Consider the following 15,037-nt stretch of genomic DNA (forward strand, 5'->3'; position numbering starts at 1 on the left):
ACATAGACCTGTACATTTTCTAATTAATTCTCCCGAAAAGTAATTATAACTTCCTACTTTCATAATGTGAATGAATTGGATGAATGAGTCATTTAAATATTACATGAGAGATGATGAATGGTAAGTGGACAAGAAGCGACATTGTTTGTTTGACGATGCTAATCATACATTCGCTTTCAGAAGCAGAGAATATGCACAAAAGCCACACGACTTGCGCACAATTATGCTAACCACTACCGGAGACATGACAGAGTTTATTTCGTTTTATGCGTCCACTGCATGAGGTGGAACATTGAAGAGGTAATGGGAAATTTATGACTGTACGTATGTCTTACATAGCATAATACTCAAGGAGTACGAAGAAATTCTTTATTTGAGACCAATAATAACAGTATCTGATAAATTACAAGTTCAAATATAACCCACACTTTACATGAGGCTCTTCGAAATTTTATAAAATTTATCTAAATTGGTTTATAATACGATCCAGGACATAGATCCTAAAATAATGCTCTTATTAATTTCGGTAAATTTTATTTCAGAAGTTTTTCAATCCGGTATTTTTTGTTCAGATAGTGTCGCTGTAAGTAATCTGAGACTCGGCTGTTTATCGTAATCGTGTCAGAGAGAGCTCCGGGCGCGTCCGACCGTCAGCTACGGAGTATCGTCTCCTGTTCGACCAGCAAGGATTAGACGTAGCTGCCGGGTGTAGGATTACAGGGGCTGGGGCTGTGTCAAAGCCAGAACATGGGCCCAGCTCAGCGGCACACAACACAAGAAACCCGCAAATCTCACCTCTTGCTTTTTTCTTTACATTTGAAAGCATTCCAGTGTGTGGTGTGTTGGAACACAGACCTAACCACGTGAAATAAACTTGTCTTAAAGTGAACTACTCTCGGTGTGGTGACTGACGTCTGTGAGGACAGGTAAGATAAATTAATATCTAAAAGTATCACTATATTTATATTAAATAATACCTTGGAACACAATCCTCCTTGCCAAGCTGATCGTCCCTCATCTGGTCAAGAAATCCCTTGACTTTTATGTAATTTAAAAATTTGTACGCGCTCTCTGTTCTTCTTTTTTTCCCGTTTAACGCGTTGATACAAATTAAAGACGGTCTGAGACCTCATGGCATCCAAGCGTAAATCTGAGTGCTGTGTTATGTTCAGTGCTTTGGCGAAGTTTGAAATTTTCCCCGATTGAATTCCGTTAAAATTTCTCCAAGTGAAAGCGTACCTCATCTTAAGACATCTTAAATTGTCTCTGGAATAATTTGGATTAAAATCGGTAAACATATTCAAACGTTATTGTGGACAGATAAGGAGATACGTATGACAGCGTAGATCGTCTTATCCTCATCGAGAATGGTCCAAAATCTTCGTTCGTGCTTTGTATGTAAGCCTTTGTGCATGCTTACGTGGCTATAAGTTAAGCTTGTGATAAGCCAAGCTTTCCCTCCCTCAAGAAATATGGTACAGCGTGGAAAACGTTTTAAACTTAATCTGTACGTCTAACATAATTTTTAAAAAACAAAGTTTGTATAATGAAAAGATTAACATTTATATTATAATAATAATATATTAGTGAATATATGTAACAACATACAACTTATCGTCTGATGAATTACTTTTAGAATAAAGTAACGTACTTTACATAACTTTAGGCCTACATTCAACTCCGTACAATAGTTCTTTATATTCTAGGTCTGCATTTTTCTCCATTTTGACCATCAGTACAGTGCGATGTTAAAGTTCATAAGCAAAAATACATGAATAAAAAAATATTTAAAAACCACGGGTATAATGTTAAATCAACGTTTTATACGGGGATTCTTTGTGGGAAATTACGTCTGGAAGGAGTTTAAAACAACTTCAAATTGCAATCACTTTTACTTGCGATTCATTGATCCTGAAAGCTACTTGATGGGTATCTCCCCCATGCAAATATTGCCAAGGTTCGCCTCGTAATGCGACGATAAAGCATCAGCCCCCTTGTTGACTTAGCAGTAAGAAGCAATATTATTATCCCGTGCTCATCCGATTACCGGGGAAAAAGAAATGAGAAATTAAGTTAGGTTCGCCTAGGGGATGAGCGGACGCTGATATGATTACGTTCTTTTATATTTCACAGCGAGGGGCGGAAATGGCGGGATTTTGTTTAACGTAGAAATAAAAATATTTAGGCTAAAATTGTAAATTTATCTGTGAGTGCTGGTATCACGTACTGCTGACATTTGGCTTGTAGGAACGGGGCACAATTTTTCGTACTACCACACAAATTTTTTTTTAAATAATTTTGACATAAAATTATAGAAAATTATGACTAGATTTGTAATAAAATATCGAAAGCGATACATCGATCTACGGTGACGGATAAAATAAGAATAAAATCTAAGCAAACGAGAATTGTAAGGCCATTAGCTGGAAATAAGAACACATTTTATAAAATGAAAGTCGTAGGCCCGCCGAAATATTTTAGCTGAACAAATTTATAGTTCTAGGTCCAGGTAGGGAGACAAACAGAGACGAATGTATTATGTAAATAGAGCGACTGAAGGCAGTCGACGAATTAACAACGGATTAGAGTCTAATCCTGCAACCCAAAACATGATTTTAAGATCGGTAGATTTACATGCAATCAATTACATAATCAGAGTGGACATATGAGTTTGTATTCGATTCGTCGTAATGTTTGGTTACCGATTTCTGTTGTTATACTCTTTATTTGAGTGGAATAGGGTTCGAATACTTGACGTGACTACCCACTCCTTAGGTTACAAGTGGTTTTGTTAAATACACTTCTGTCGTAACATCCTAAATATCTTTGAACTATACTCACATTTAAAGGCTCTCGGTATATTTTCTATGTCAGGATCTTAATTTGGTTTACGTCTAGGCTGTAAATTATAAAGAATCACGAATATTTCTAATAGGTAGCAGAGATACCAATTCTGAAGTGTAGTGTCCTCGTGAATTGCTTATGTAATCTTGATTTAATTATTACTTATATTATTTCGCACACCTTGCATTATTTTACAAGTGTTCGTTAACTCTGAAGTGAATGTTTCGACCGAAAACGGTCATTATCAGGTTCGCTTAGATTGCACCCAAGTTGTTGCGTATTTTCGATGCAAATAATACTTGCGTTCATTAAATATGAGCATTTTATTTTGTTGATGACAGAATATTGGATAAAATGTAATAAAATAACCCACTAGTGGTATGTTAACGTCTTTCAAATGATAGATTACGTCATGATGACAAATGTTCTGTCGTTATCTGTGGCGTAGTGTTCTGTATTTCATATTATGTCGCCAGTACGACAGTTCTGTACTATAGCCTTATTCTATTATATTTTACCCACCATTTTATCATCAAAAAAATTAAATAGGGCCTTTCTGTTGAACATAATAAATACTATTTGCATCGAAGATGTGCAATAGTTTGAGCACAATCTAAGCGAACCTGATGATGACCGTTTCCGGTCGAAACATGTATAGATTAACATTGACGGAATTTGTAGAATAGTGGAACTTTTGTAGGAAAGTAACAGTGATAATAAAGAGAAGAATATATTAGCGAAAATTCTTCATCGTATTATGAATGAAGTCATTTGTGCTTAAACCTGAAGTTACCAGCGCATCTGAAATTAAATTCCAGACGGTTTTGTTAAAACTAATTAAGAAAAACAACATTTTAATTCTATTATTCACAAATTAAAACAATAATTCTAAATTCTGTCGGAAACTAAAACTCGTTTTATTATATGCCTATTTCAGTGTGGCTTTTGAACCCTTAAAGCTTCGTACCTGTAATTTAGGCCTATGTTAACTTTTGTTTCGTCCGTACACATGCGCCTCTTTGACCTATATATTTTTTTGATAAAAATTCATTAAAATTCTTCTGACATTTCCTTACTTAGATTATTCTAAGTTTTTCGTTACAGGCCCTTTAAATGCAATAAGAAACGTCAAATCTAGGATTTCATTCAGGCTTAGGCCTGAACCGAATGTATTATATCAATCAGCTAAAATAATTTTATGACGTAGATTTACAAAATAACGATTCTGCTCGATTTTTCTTTTCATTAATGTTTGTCTGTTTAGTAATTTATTCTATCACAGAATATATTTTTCACGACTCTTCGTAAATTTAAATTAACCCGAACACTTGAATTCCTAAATCAGCTCCAAACGTAGAATTTGGTTGCCAGCAAGGGAACAAGTATCTATATTTGCTACCTGCCCGGTCTCCTTTCTAATCCGTTGTCTGCTGGCGACTTTAACTCTCACTGTCCCATTGGCTTATGTCTTCATGGAGCAGTGCTTATGCATAACTACAATTCTATCCTTGACTGTATCAACCTATTTACAGGCCTATCTAGAAGCCTAAACCGTATTTTGTTAAGATAACTAAAGTTTTCGTAAATTTTCACACAGTCTGTCTCGAGACCCGTGATCCAATTAGACCCGGTTTGTGTGTAAGCAATTACTGCGATGCTTACAGTGTAGTTTGTGCCGATATTTTCCTCGGCGAGATTTCAGGTTCTCACGGCCGCAATTATGAAGATTGTTTCCTCGGACGTTGCGCCGTGTAGTCTGGTAGAAGTTCACCGACATTCTTGAGGTCTTTGCTATGATGATGGAGGCAGTTAGCTCCTCTGAAACGACGGCAAACTTCTATCAGACCACACGGCGCAACGTCCGAGCAAACAGTTGTCGTCTTTATTTCAGTAGTCATCGTTAAACACAAGAAAGGCGGAACAGAAAACAGTGGAAATATTGAATAAGTTTAATATTCTTTGGTACGTTGTTTGATAATTTTCTAATACAGGTTATTAAGAAAACGATACGAAAGCTATTTACGCCTATATTATTTTTAAAATTGACTATTAAACCTCTTAATTAAGACAAATAAATTTCTCTTGTTATGGCTTGTTATAGACTGCAGGCCTAATTAAAACTGGACTTCCCCTCAAAGAGCGTGTCCTTGTTAGGCGACATTAGAGAAAGTTAATAAATTTTGATGTTTGCTTGAACACTATTAGACCTGTTTATTTTCTGGGTGCTAAAAAGAATGTGGAGTTGTAAGTCCGTTCGTCTTTAAGTAGGCCTACGAATGAAGGTTTCTACCCTGTAAATGGCGACAAAGTTTTGGACGCTTCTGCGCATGTTGGGTCTGAATAAAGAGATGGAACGTCATGCGACGTTTCGGATAAGCGGTACTGTGTTTATCTTAAGGCATAAGAAGGAATGCTTATTTAATTCTGAGTGGCAAGGACTCGATTAATGTAATGGTCCCAATGAACAGTAAGTAGACCATAGATCTAGTTTTTCATTCGCCTGAAGAAGGAAGCTGAATCAGCCTCTGAAACACCGGACGTTCATCTCTCTCTTATCAAGACAGCGTGAAATAAACCAATGGCAGTTTTCTCCCGAGATGATGTCTAAAGAAAAACGTGTTCCGCTCTGTTACATGACGTCATGTTGAACGAAAGTTAGGCCTTTTTTTGTCGGTGTAGATACTTTTTCAACACCTGTTACCACACGCTGTATGCTGTTTCTATTAAACATTTCTTTCGCTACGCAAATATTCTGACCGCAGGTAGCAACAGTTGTAAAACCTAAAACTCCGACTACGTGGTAACATCTTAAAAAGGCGCTCTGTTGCCATACATCGAATTTTTGTCTAAAAAGCAAGACGTAGTCACGAATCGTGTGACTTTGCAGTCGTTACGCCACCTGTAGGATCGTGCTGTTTCACTCCACCTTAAAGATTTTTCAACGACACGTCACATTTACAAAGCGTCGTGACCTATCCTGGCATCACTGGGGTCATGGGAGACACTGGAATCCACTTCATGTTCACCCGGAGGACACTTGGGACCTCACGCGAGGCCATCGACCAGTCTATGATACTGACATCGGTGGTCATACTTACTTGCGAATCTAGGGTCGTTAGCCGTAGCCCCGTACCAGCCGGAGTTTCGCATGTCGCCGTAGTGCGTGGAGATGTCGGAGCCGTTGCAATACTGAGCGGGAAACTGGTGGTGCGAGAGTTGTCCCACGTGCATGTAGGGGTTGGCCGCCATGACGGCGGTCGCCGCGGCACCTCCACTGGGGCTAGGTGCCGATGGAACGTTAGTCACTACACCTATGGCACCTACTCCACCGCTGCTACTACCAGCGCTGCTGCCGCCCGTGCTACTGCGATACGGTGACGGGGGAGCCCCAGACCCGGAGAGCTCGAGTTTGCGATACGATTCCTCGATCGGGCTGAGGATGTCCGTGACGGAGAAGGGTGTGGTGTGAGGCTGATGGTGTTTGGGACTCAGTGACATTGCCAGGTCAGCACCATTGAGTTCCGGTAGCAGGCCATGGAGGTCTGCAGCCGCCGATCGGGCGAGGGCGGCCGCGGCCGCGACTTCCTGCTCCTGTTGGCTCAAGTTGGCCAACAGCGAGAAGCCCGAAGGGACGGACACCGACGACGACGAGACCACTGGGAGAGCCAGCGTGCACGAGGCTACACCCGCAGACATGCGCTGCCACGACACACACTCTACGTGCCTCTTGTAACCCCGACGAAACTGCTTCTTCTTATTCTCGCTTTCCGCGCCGAGCAAACTCTTCAAGTGGAGAGCTCTTACTCCCCAGGGTGGAATTATGGGTAATAAATCAGCTGGAGACACTGCGGGGAGGAGTCAGGAGTGCCTGGCCAATCCCGTGGAGGGAACTTCCCACTGGAGAAGCCACGCCCCCTCGGTCGTCCCACTGGTTCGCGATGGACCCAGCCCCTTCCTGATTCCCGCCCAGCAGAGGCAGGTAGTGCGTCCATTACGAGCTGCTGTTTTTGTTTGCCAGAGGTAATAATTTAAAAAAGAAGGACGGATGGCTTTCGGATCTGCGATCCTGACAGCCGTTGGGACTTCCGGTTTTACGTACATCTTTTTCGGGAAGCGAATAACACGACGACGGACCAGAAATCCTGGCTGATTTCCTTTAAGTTCTGTCGAGAAAGAAAATATAGACCAGTCTCCTTGAAGATGCTGGTTCACACGGCGGTGCGTATGAAAATTGCCATCTTTTGCTTTGTTGCCACTGATTACAGTTAATGACTAAGCAAAATGATCAATCTAAATTGACAAATAAACATCGTGAGATGGAGACGTGAGGCTGGTTGAATGAAAGTTGTCGCACAGGGCAAGTTATTATGCAGACGCGTTACAAAGTCGCCATCACGAATAAAGCGTCGCTGTTGGAAAAACTTGCCACATTCAAAATGACGCTCTGCGCATTACAAATCTCCGCGATAAAATTTCTTAGGAAATAAGAATCCTCCGTAGTGGAGTTAAAAATCAGGTTTTTTCCCCTGAAAGGCGAACGAATTCTGTTAAAGGCTTCACGGTTGATTTGCAAATTACAGGTGGAAAGTCACGCATTCTGACGATAAGACACGCCACACTCTTGAAGGGAGCAAAATTTAAGGGTCTCTTTTAAGCAATCAAGCGCTGGCTTATTTCCGATTTGCTTACAAAACCATTGTAAGGCACTACTTAGTCCAGTTCAAATTAAAAATACGATCGCAATAACATTGTCCTTCTTAAGTCAGCTTCTTTGACGTGTTGATAACAAAGCAGATTTGTGACCGTTTGGCCTATGCATGGACACATTTGGGCTAAGGAAGGCAATTTTATTTTATGTTTTAGCACTGCTTAAAATTAAAGTTTATTTTTCGTTAAGAGCTGATGTTTCCAACCACATTTAGACTACACTAAGACAGGTTTTTGATTAGCGGTCCTCTTCAACTTCACCACGAGACGTGAAATGAAACATCTGAAAAAGGAAACACTTCATTACAGCGCTCCTTCATTAAAGACGTATCAAAGCGTCTCCTTAAACGTCGCACGCCGCGTTTTAATGCACAGGAACTGAATGGCTCTCGGAGAGCGGTCAGCCAACGCCACTCTAAGGCCGACACCAACCGCTGTTTATATAAACCGACTCTTAACATTTTCCCCGCTGCAAGGAGTTGTACAGTCCAAGTAGGATCTACCGTCAGGACACGTGTAGACCTACAAGTCTAGACCAAGGACCATGTCTCCTGTGTTCACCCACGCTGCCGAAACTCTTCTACACACATGTACAGTCCGCGACTGTAATCTTGAGACTTGCGGGGTGAGGAAATGGGGTGAAGGAGGCAAGATAGCGTCTGCCTTTAACGCTTCGGACTTCCTGCATTCCTTGCAATTCTCAAGATTACAGTCGCGTACTGTATTTTTAAGTGTTTTCTTTTTAAGCGAAACCATGCTTTTTAGACACTTTCTGTCCTGTGCGTCTGCCAATTCATTAAACCTGGAGGCGTGTTACCATATTCACAAAAACTCGTTACCAGTCCTTATCCTAAGCTGTATGAATCCAATCCAAACCTACAAAACAATTTCTCTAAGAGCGACTTTAATATTATCCTCCTATCTACGCCTAGGTCTTTCGAGTAGTCTCTTTTGTCAAATATTCAAGTCAGGTATTTTACGATATTTTTTTACTTACTGCCTCCATCATCAGGGCGATGGCCCTGATACAGGAAAAACCTCTGCAACGTCGTTAAACATCTACCAGACTACACGGTACATAATCTCAGAAGGCAGTCTTCTATAATAGATTTGACATTCGACAGCTGCGAGATTGAATTTTGCCATCTATCGATTGATCGATCGATCGATAGTGCGTTCGACTTCTACAGTGCGATTGGCTTAGGCAGAACCGTGTAACGTCGTCTGTAGTTGAGTGTACCTGCGAAGCAAAACCTCTCGCTCTGTGCGGGAGTAGGCCAAGGGCCATCAAGTCTGCCGTCGCAGTCTTCTGACTGGAGAGTCTATTCCGTCTTTAAGGACCATCAATGGCTTCGTTTCTCACTTAACACAGTATTATATACATACACACGAGTCTCTTATTGCCTGAATAAGATTTCTGATGATGCTGTTGTTGTAGAATTGATAGCACTCGTCACTGATTAATGGCGGGTGTTCATTCTATGCGGTTGCCTTCACCTGGTATATACAAGAAACGCATTGCCATTTTGATTCACAGGTTCAGTGAAGTCGTTTAAGGTTAATCATCGAGTAGCTGTTGCATTTAAGCATATTCGCTCTTCACCTCTTTGACCTTTTTCTCTGGCCTATTCCGAATTAATTCTGAAATAAATAAACGTCTCCTTTATTGATTGAAGATTCGTAATAGATCAGTAAACTCTTTCAGTGGTCCAAAATCAAGCAGCTGCTATTTTTGGCCACTGAAAAGTTGAGACTGTCAGAAAAAATCATTTCAGTTTCTGCGTTCCTTCTGTTATTCTATGCAGTTATACGCAGTTGTGATCCATAGGAAGGAAAAAGCCGTATGGATCTATGTTTATTTCAATTATGTCAATGTCATTAAGAATTTTATTTTTTATCGTTTATTGTGTGTAATCTATTCTTTGGTATTGTATTTATTTATTCTCCAGAAATAGAGGAAGAAAATACTTAATACAGTTTGTTAATTTACTAGTTTGGAAACAGCTTTGAAGCCATAATTCTGTCTGAGTCTTCGTAGAGGAGTACAAAAGAGGACAGAACAGCTAATCTGCGCGTAATTTTAGTTGGAAATTAAAATCAATATAACGAATGTGATCCCAACTTTTTAATCTTCAATGCCATGATACCGCAGTTTAAATTTTATAATAATTCATTTTTAAAACGCTAATTACACTCTTCATACAGTTAAATCTGTTATAATAAAAAAGTCTTGATAATAGGCCTGTACATTGCGCGCCTATAGGCCTATTTCGTGACAGAGTATTTGTAATATCAGTTATTAATGCAAATCCGTATTTAATTGGGGGAGATTGTGACCAATGAAATGAACAAATTACATTGTTACGGCATGGGACTACGTAAAAGTTAGGCGCCTGCTTTGGAATGATGCATAGTTATTAAAACAGTTTTAAATCCCTTAGCAGGCTAATCCATATGATAGGATTAAACTATGGACTGTGGCAGACGAGTGTAAATGGAGTATTATCGGAGTTTTATTGTTAGGCTTTGGTTGTTGAGCGTGCCCTATGAAATGAAATGAAATGCCAATAATAATTGGCATTTAATGCAAACATGCGAGGCGCAGGGTTGTTAAATATGTGTAACATGTTTGTTTGTGAAGCACTCACCAAATAAGTCCTCATTATATTTTGCGGCTAAGCCCAATGGTTTCCCCGTCTGTTATCCTGCGGAATGCCAATGTAATGATGAAGTTCTAACAAAGGCTAATTGCCTCGAACGCGTCGTACCTGGACACATAAATTCATAATGGCATTTCGTAATGCCGTATATGACACTCATTTGTTTAAAATCTGGTCTAACCAGTCTGCGGCTCGCGAGCAGTTAGCGGCTCGCGGACTTCTCTTAATGACCTGTTTATATTTTAATAAGGCCTAATTTATTTTGTCACCTTGAATTTAGTAGCACGCCAAAGTAGTGTCTGTGAGTAGGTCACTGAAGAGATTATTCGAACCTAAGAGTAAGGAACAGGGGGGGGGGGGATAATAGCGAGGAGGCTGTGGCGTGGAGGTAAAATCCTTCTGTGACCTTGAAGCACAAAGTTCGATAACAAATACTATAAAATAGGGCTGAAAAGAAAATATTTACTGAAGTTTAACGTTTATAAATACAAATCTGGCTATTAACTGGTAACCAGTGCATCGTTCAAGTTTCGTACTTTCCTAAGTAAGAAGGACACTGGTCGTGTTTTACGCAGAAATATTTGCCACATCTAGTTTTGGCTGTGCTGTGTGTGAAGAATTACCTTCATTCGTTCTGTTTATTTTTATCGCTCCACCTTAAGATGTTTGATCCATTGTTCCAAAGCAGAATGCACCAATTAGAAAAACAACAACTTGTGATTAAGAGGCAATTATTATGAGTTAATTTGTGCACATGTTATTTATGCGATATATCTCGCGCTGACCTTTGGCTTTTTAATACATTCTGCTACTTTTTCGAACTTGTACAGACGTTTCGTAAGACTCCTTGGGCGAGGAACCAGCAAACCGAAAGCCCCTGCCTACACAGGATAGTGAAACGCGGAGAAGCAGCCCTGTCTGAGCCTCTTGTGAGATTCGAAGCCACGATACCAGGCTTTGAAATTTAAAGACCCATGGCATTCTTGTTATCTGCGAGCTGATAACTATATGTATCTCCAGTAGCTGCGTGGTATAAATTTCGCATATTGATGATGGAAGCAGAAAGCACCTCCGAAACATCGGTGAACTTCTACCAGACAACACAGCCCTACAACTCATGAAACAGTTATCTTCATACTCGCAGCCGTGAGAACCTAGAAAACCCCTCAATCTCGATAAAGAAGTTCATTAAGAAGCCGTAACAATGACAATCGCGAATTACAATAACGAGCCATTATCCTGTTACAATAGCGGTCGCAATCCGTTACCACTCTTAGAACAATTGCTCCTACCCTGTCTTCAGATCGGCAGTAGTTCGCTGATTGCCCGCTTAATTGCAGCCATGAAGTGATTTGTAATGAACGGATTCAGCACTCAACCCCTGTCTCTCCCCCTCTCTGTCTCTCTCTCGGAGAGAGAGTTTCCCCATCCACAACCCTCCTTCCTTCTTCGCCAAGTGTCCAGTCCTTGTTCTGACAACCGTCCTGCGATTTTTCTGAAGTTTTCATGGACGTCCTTTTGACCTCACTGCTTCCCATATTAACAACAAAGCTGTTAATGGTAATGCACGTAATTTTTAGGCAATAAACGTCACTCAGTTGGTCAATAAATTCCATTTATAGAACCACAAGATCACAAGAGACCGCCACTGGTCCCTATTCTGAGCCACCTTATATCTTATAATTAATTTTAATATTATCCCCAAACCATGCCTAGGTCTCGCACCTGGTGTCTCCCCTTATGGTTCTGTGACAAATATTTTGTAAATTTATCTTCTGTTTTATGACGGCTGTGTGAACAGGCGTAGCTCAGTGGGATTGGACTACCAGGGTCCGATCCTTTTCAAGAGGTAAAGGATTTTTCTCGTAACCTCTGGGGCCCACCCAGCCTCCTGTCCAATGGGTAACGGGGTCCTTTCCCGGGGGTAAAGCGTGATGCTGACCACTTACCCCATCTACTGCCACGATCAGGAACGAGCAGGAGCTATATAACCTCTCCCCATGAGCGCCTCCATGGCGTGCAGCAGGACAGGTTGACTTTCATGAGTGTTGCATTTACCTTGTATCTCATGTCCATTTATTTTATCGCCTTAAGAGCTCTGGGAGAAGATCAGAAATTAAGAAGGAAAAGGCTACTGTTTGACACGCGAACCTGCCTGTAACAGTAAGAATAATTTTAATTTAGTCGCATTCTTAAAAGATAATACAACAGAAAAATGCTGCCCATCTGAAAGAGAGAGAGAGAGACGTGGTCTAGTCATTATGCTTGGTGCGTGTTTGGTCAATTTATTAATTAATTTGGTTGACTAGCTGTCGCTTATAATGATCGTGTGTACGCTGGAATTTAAAAATCTAATTTAACCGTCCTGAGTAATTTTTGGCTGCTTCTTTATGAATTTCCGAAAGAGTGGACGCTTATGTGTCTCTTCAGGTAGACGAACTAGTGCTGGAGGATTCTGCATTGAAATGTAGATTCAGCTGAGATAAGCTGTTCTGTTCAGGAGGTTATTTCCGCGTGTTTAACTTCGAGGTAAGACCGTTATCGATTCCTAAACGTTTACACAAGACTGTCACTTGAATAGCGCTGACTCCAGGTGTCCTCGTCGATAACATCTATCGGCACAGCAGCGTATTCGCCGTCCAATCATGTTAGCTTCATCGTGTCTGGTAACACAACCGGAAGTAGGACACTGCTAATACCAGAATTCGGACCCAAATCTTTCAATTTAATTGTATCTCGACGTTTCAGAGACTGCGCCCTTTCCGTTATCGATTCGTCAACGCCACGGCTGAGCGCCCTAGACGACTTAATTTAAAGTTTGATTTTTATAAGTTTTCTGCAAAAAGAAATCTTTCGAATTTAATTTGTTTGAAAGATTTTGTAAACATAAGTTTTAGAAACAGTTTAATTTAGAGGACGACATCTCGAAGCTTAATTTATTACTGGTGTTTGAAGGGCAAAATAAATTGCCATTGCATCATATACGCTTTTGGTATGCGTGTGTGTGCAAGACAAATAAGGCGACGGGATGATTGCTCGTCCAAGGAGTCGTAACAAATATCTAAATAGATCACATAACTCCAAAAAAAAGGCGATCAGATGAGATGAGACAAGGCAAATAACAGAATTTACTACGAGCGCTGCCTAGTGCCAACAAAGATGAGCAAATTTTTGGGAAACTTTTAGTTAAAGTAACATTTCCCTTCTCTGAGAATACGGAAAAGTATTTATACTCATTATGTGCATTTAGTTAAATTTTTTTACTTATTTTTTCTTTCACATTTAGTCTGCGTTTATTGGAGTTTGTCTGCCATCGGGCCTTTTATGTTGACAAACACCCTGACAAAGAAACAGGATTATTATAATTACGTAATAGAGCCCAGTTACAGGCTTGACCTTTTCTGATTACAGTCCCTGTACTAGCGAAAGGTAGGATTTCTTGGATGGGTAATTAATCAGTCGAGTGTAAAATCTCTTTCCTCACAACGCACCACAGAGAATGACGGACAAACATCCATTTTACTAACGGGATTCGAACCAGCAATCCTAGTACTTGCACTCTGTTTCCCATCAACTGTTCGCCCTCTGCCCCCCACCCTCCGGTCTTTTCATGGTCTGATGACCAAGAAATGCCCCACCGTACATTGTAGTTGTGACTCAATTACCGTATTGACATTTTAAGCTAAAATTCTGTTTGTCAGACTCATCCGCTAGTCGGCGTCCCATAGGCCAATGGCTGAACGGTTCCTAGCCCAGATAGTGATCACGTATCATGACCCCTAATGGATACTTGTAAAGAGGGATCCGGTGTTTGCTGAATAAGAAATAGAGGTCGGTCGTAAACTTGTATTTTGGGGGACTCCCGTGGAGAAACACATAATGGGGGTGCAGTGGCCCATGAAAACTGCTGCCTACTGGTTCTGTTGTGTTGTATGTCTCTGAGGATAATGGCTAAAGAGAATCAAAGAAGTACAGCTACATGCTTCGTCACCAATCAGCCTGTGTAATGATTCGTTAATTTTATTGATTTATTTATTGAACTGAGTTCTCATAACAGAAGACTCTGTCTGATATTGCTGACCACAGCCTTGTATAAACGCCCCCAAGGCTTTATTCTTATGCAGATATTCGCGTGTGTTCTGTAATTCAACATTTGTACAATTTGCCATTCTTATCTGCCTGTTTGTTAATACTTCGTCAATTCTACTCAAGACAGCGTTTTTCCTCACTTCCTCTTCTTAAATTATTCAATACAAATCATTGAAAACTTTTCTCTTTTCATTCGTTCTGTACTTAGCTGTTCTTAGTTACAGCGTTCAACCAAGCTAACCCACTTCACACGTTTCTCGTGTATCAACCTGTATATAAGTCCCTAACACACACAATGAAATACTAATGACCTCTTATTTCTTATATCTGCAAGCATCTTCATTTAATTTTGCACATCCTGGTGATGTTCTGTAAAACCAACATCAACGTCTTTACCGCTAAGAAAACCTCATTTTTTCAAATGCAGCTTATATTGAACCACAAATCAAGGTAGGCCTACATTAAAAGAAATTAAAAACTAATACATTACAAATCTTTTATTTGATATTTTTAAAGTCTGTCGGAAACTGTATGTCAATATCTTCTTCATCATTTCACACGGCCTTGAATTAAGCTGTGGTTTCTGAGACCTGAGGTTACGAAATGTGATTTTGCGTCAGAACAGAGCTGAATGACAGGTCCCACAGTCTACACAAACAGAATGACATACCAGGAATCCGCACAATAACCCCACATTGTGTGGTTTCGATTTATTGTTATAATATAAGGCACACAAT

The 15,037-nt window shown here is 40.3% G+C and overlaps 1 protein-coding gene across 1 annotated transcript in view; it reads right to left on the reverse strand.

Moving 5' to 3' along the window:
* scro (scarecrow) overlaps positions 1-6,620 on the reverse strand; it is a 46,979-nt gene extending 40,359 nt beyond the window's left edge. Inside the window, exon 1 of the mRNA XM_087344106.1 lies at positions 5,943-6,620. Coding sequence (XP_087200232.1) covers positions 5,943-6,540 — 598 coding nt within the window. The 5' untranslated portion in view covers positions 6,541-6,620. The remainder of the gene's footprint in view (positions 1-5,942) is intronic.
* Positions 6,621-15,037: the final 8,417 nt, after the last annotated feature.

The sequence above is a fragment of the Zootermopsis nevadensis genome, unplaced genomic scaffold (genome assembly GCF_977971745.1).
Source record: "Zootermopsis nevadensis isolate Lab colony 2312 unplaced genomic scaffold, Znev_1.0 Znev_ptg000007l, whole genome shotgun sequence".
NCBI classification, from domain to species: domain Eukaryota; kingdom Metazoa; phylum Arthropoda; class Insecta; order Blattodea; family Termopsidae; genus Zootermopsis; species Zootermopsis nevadensis.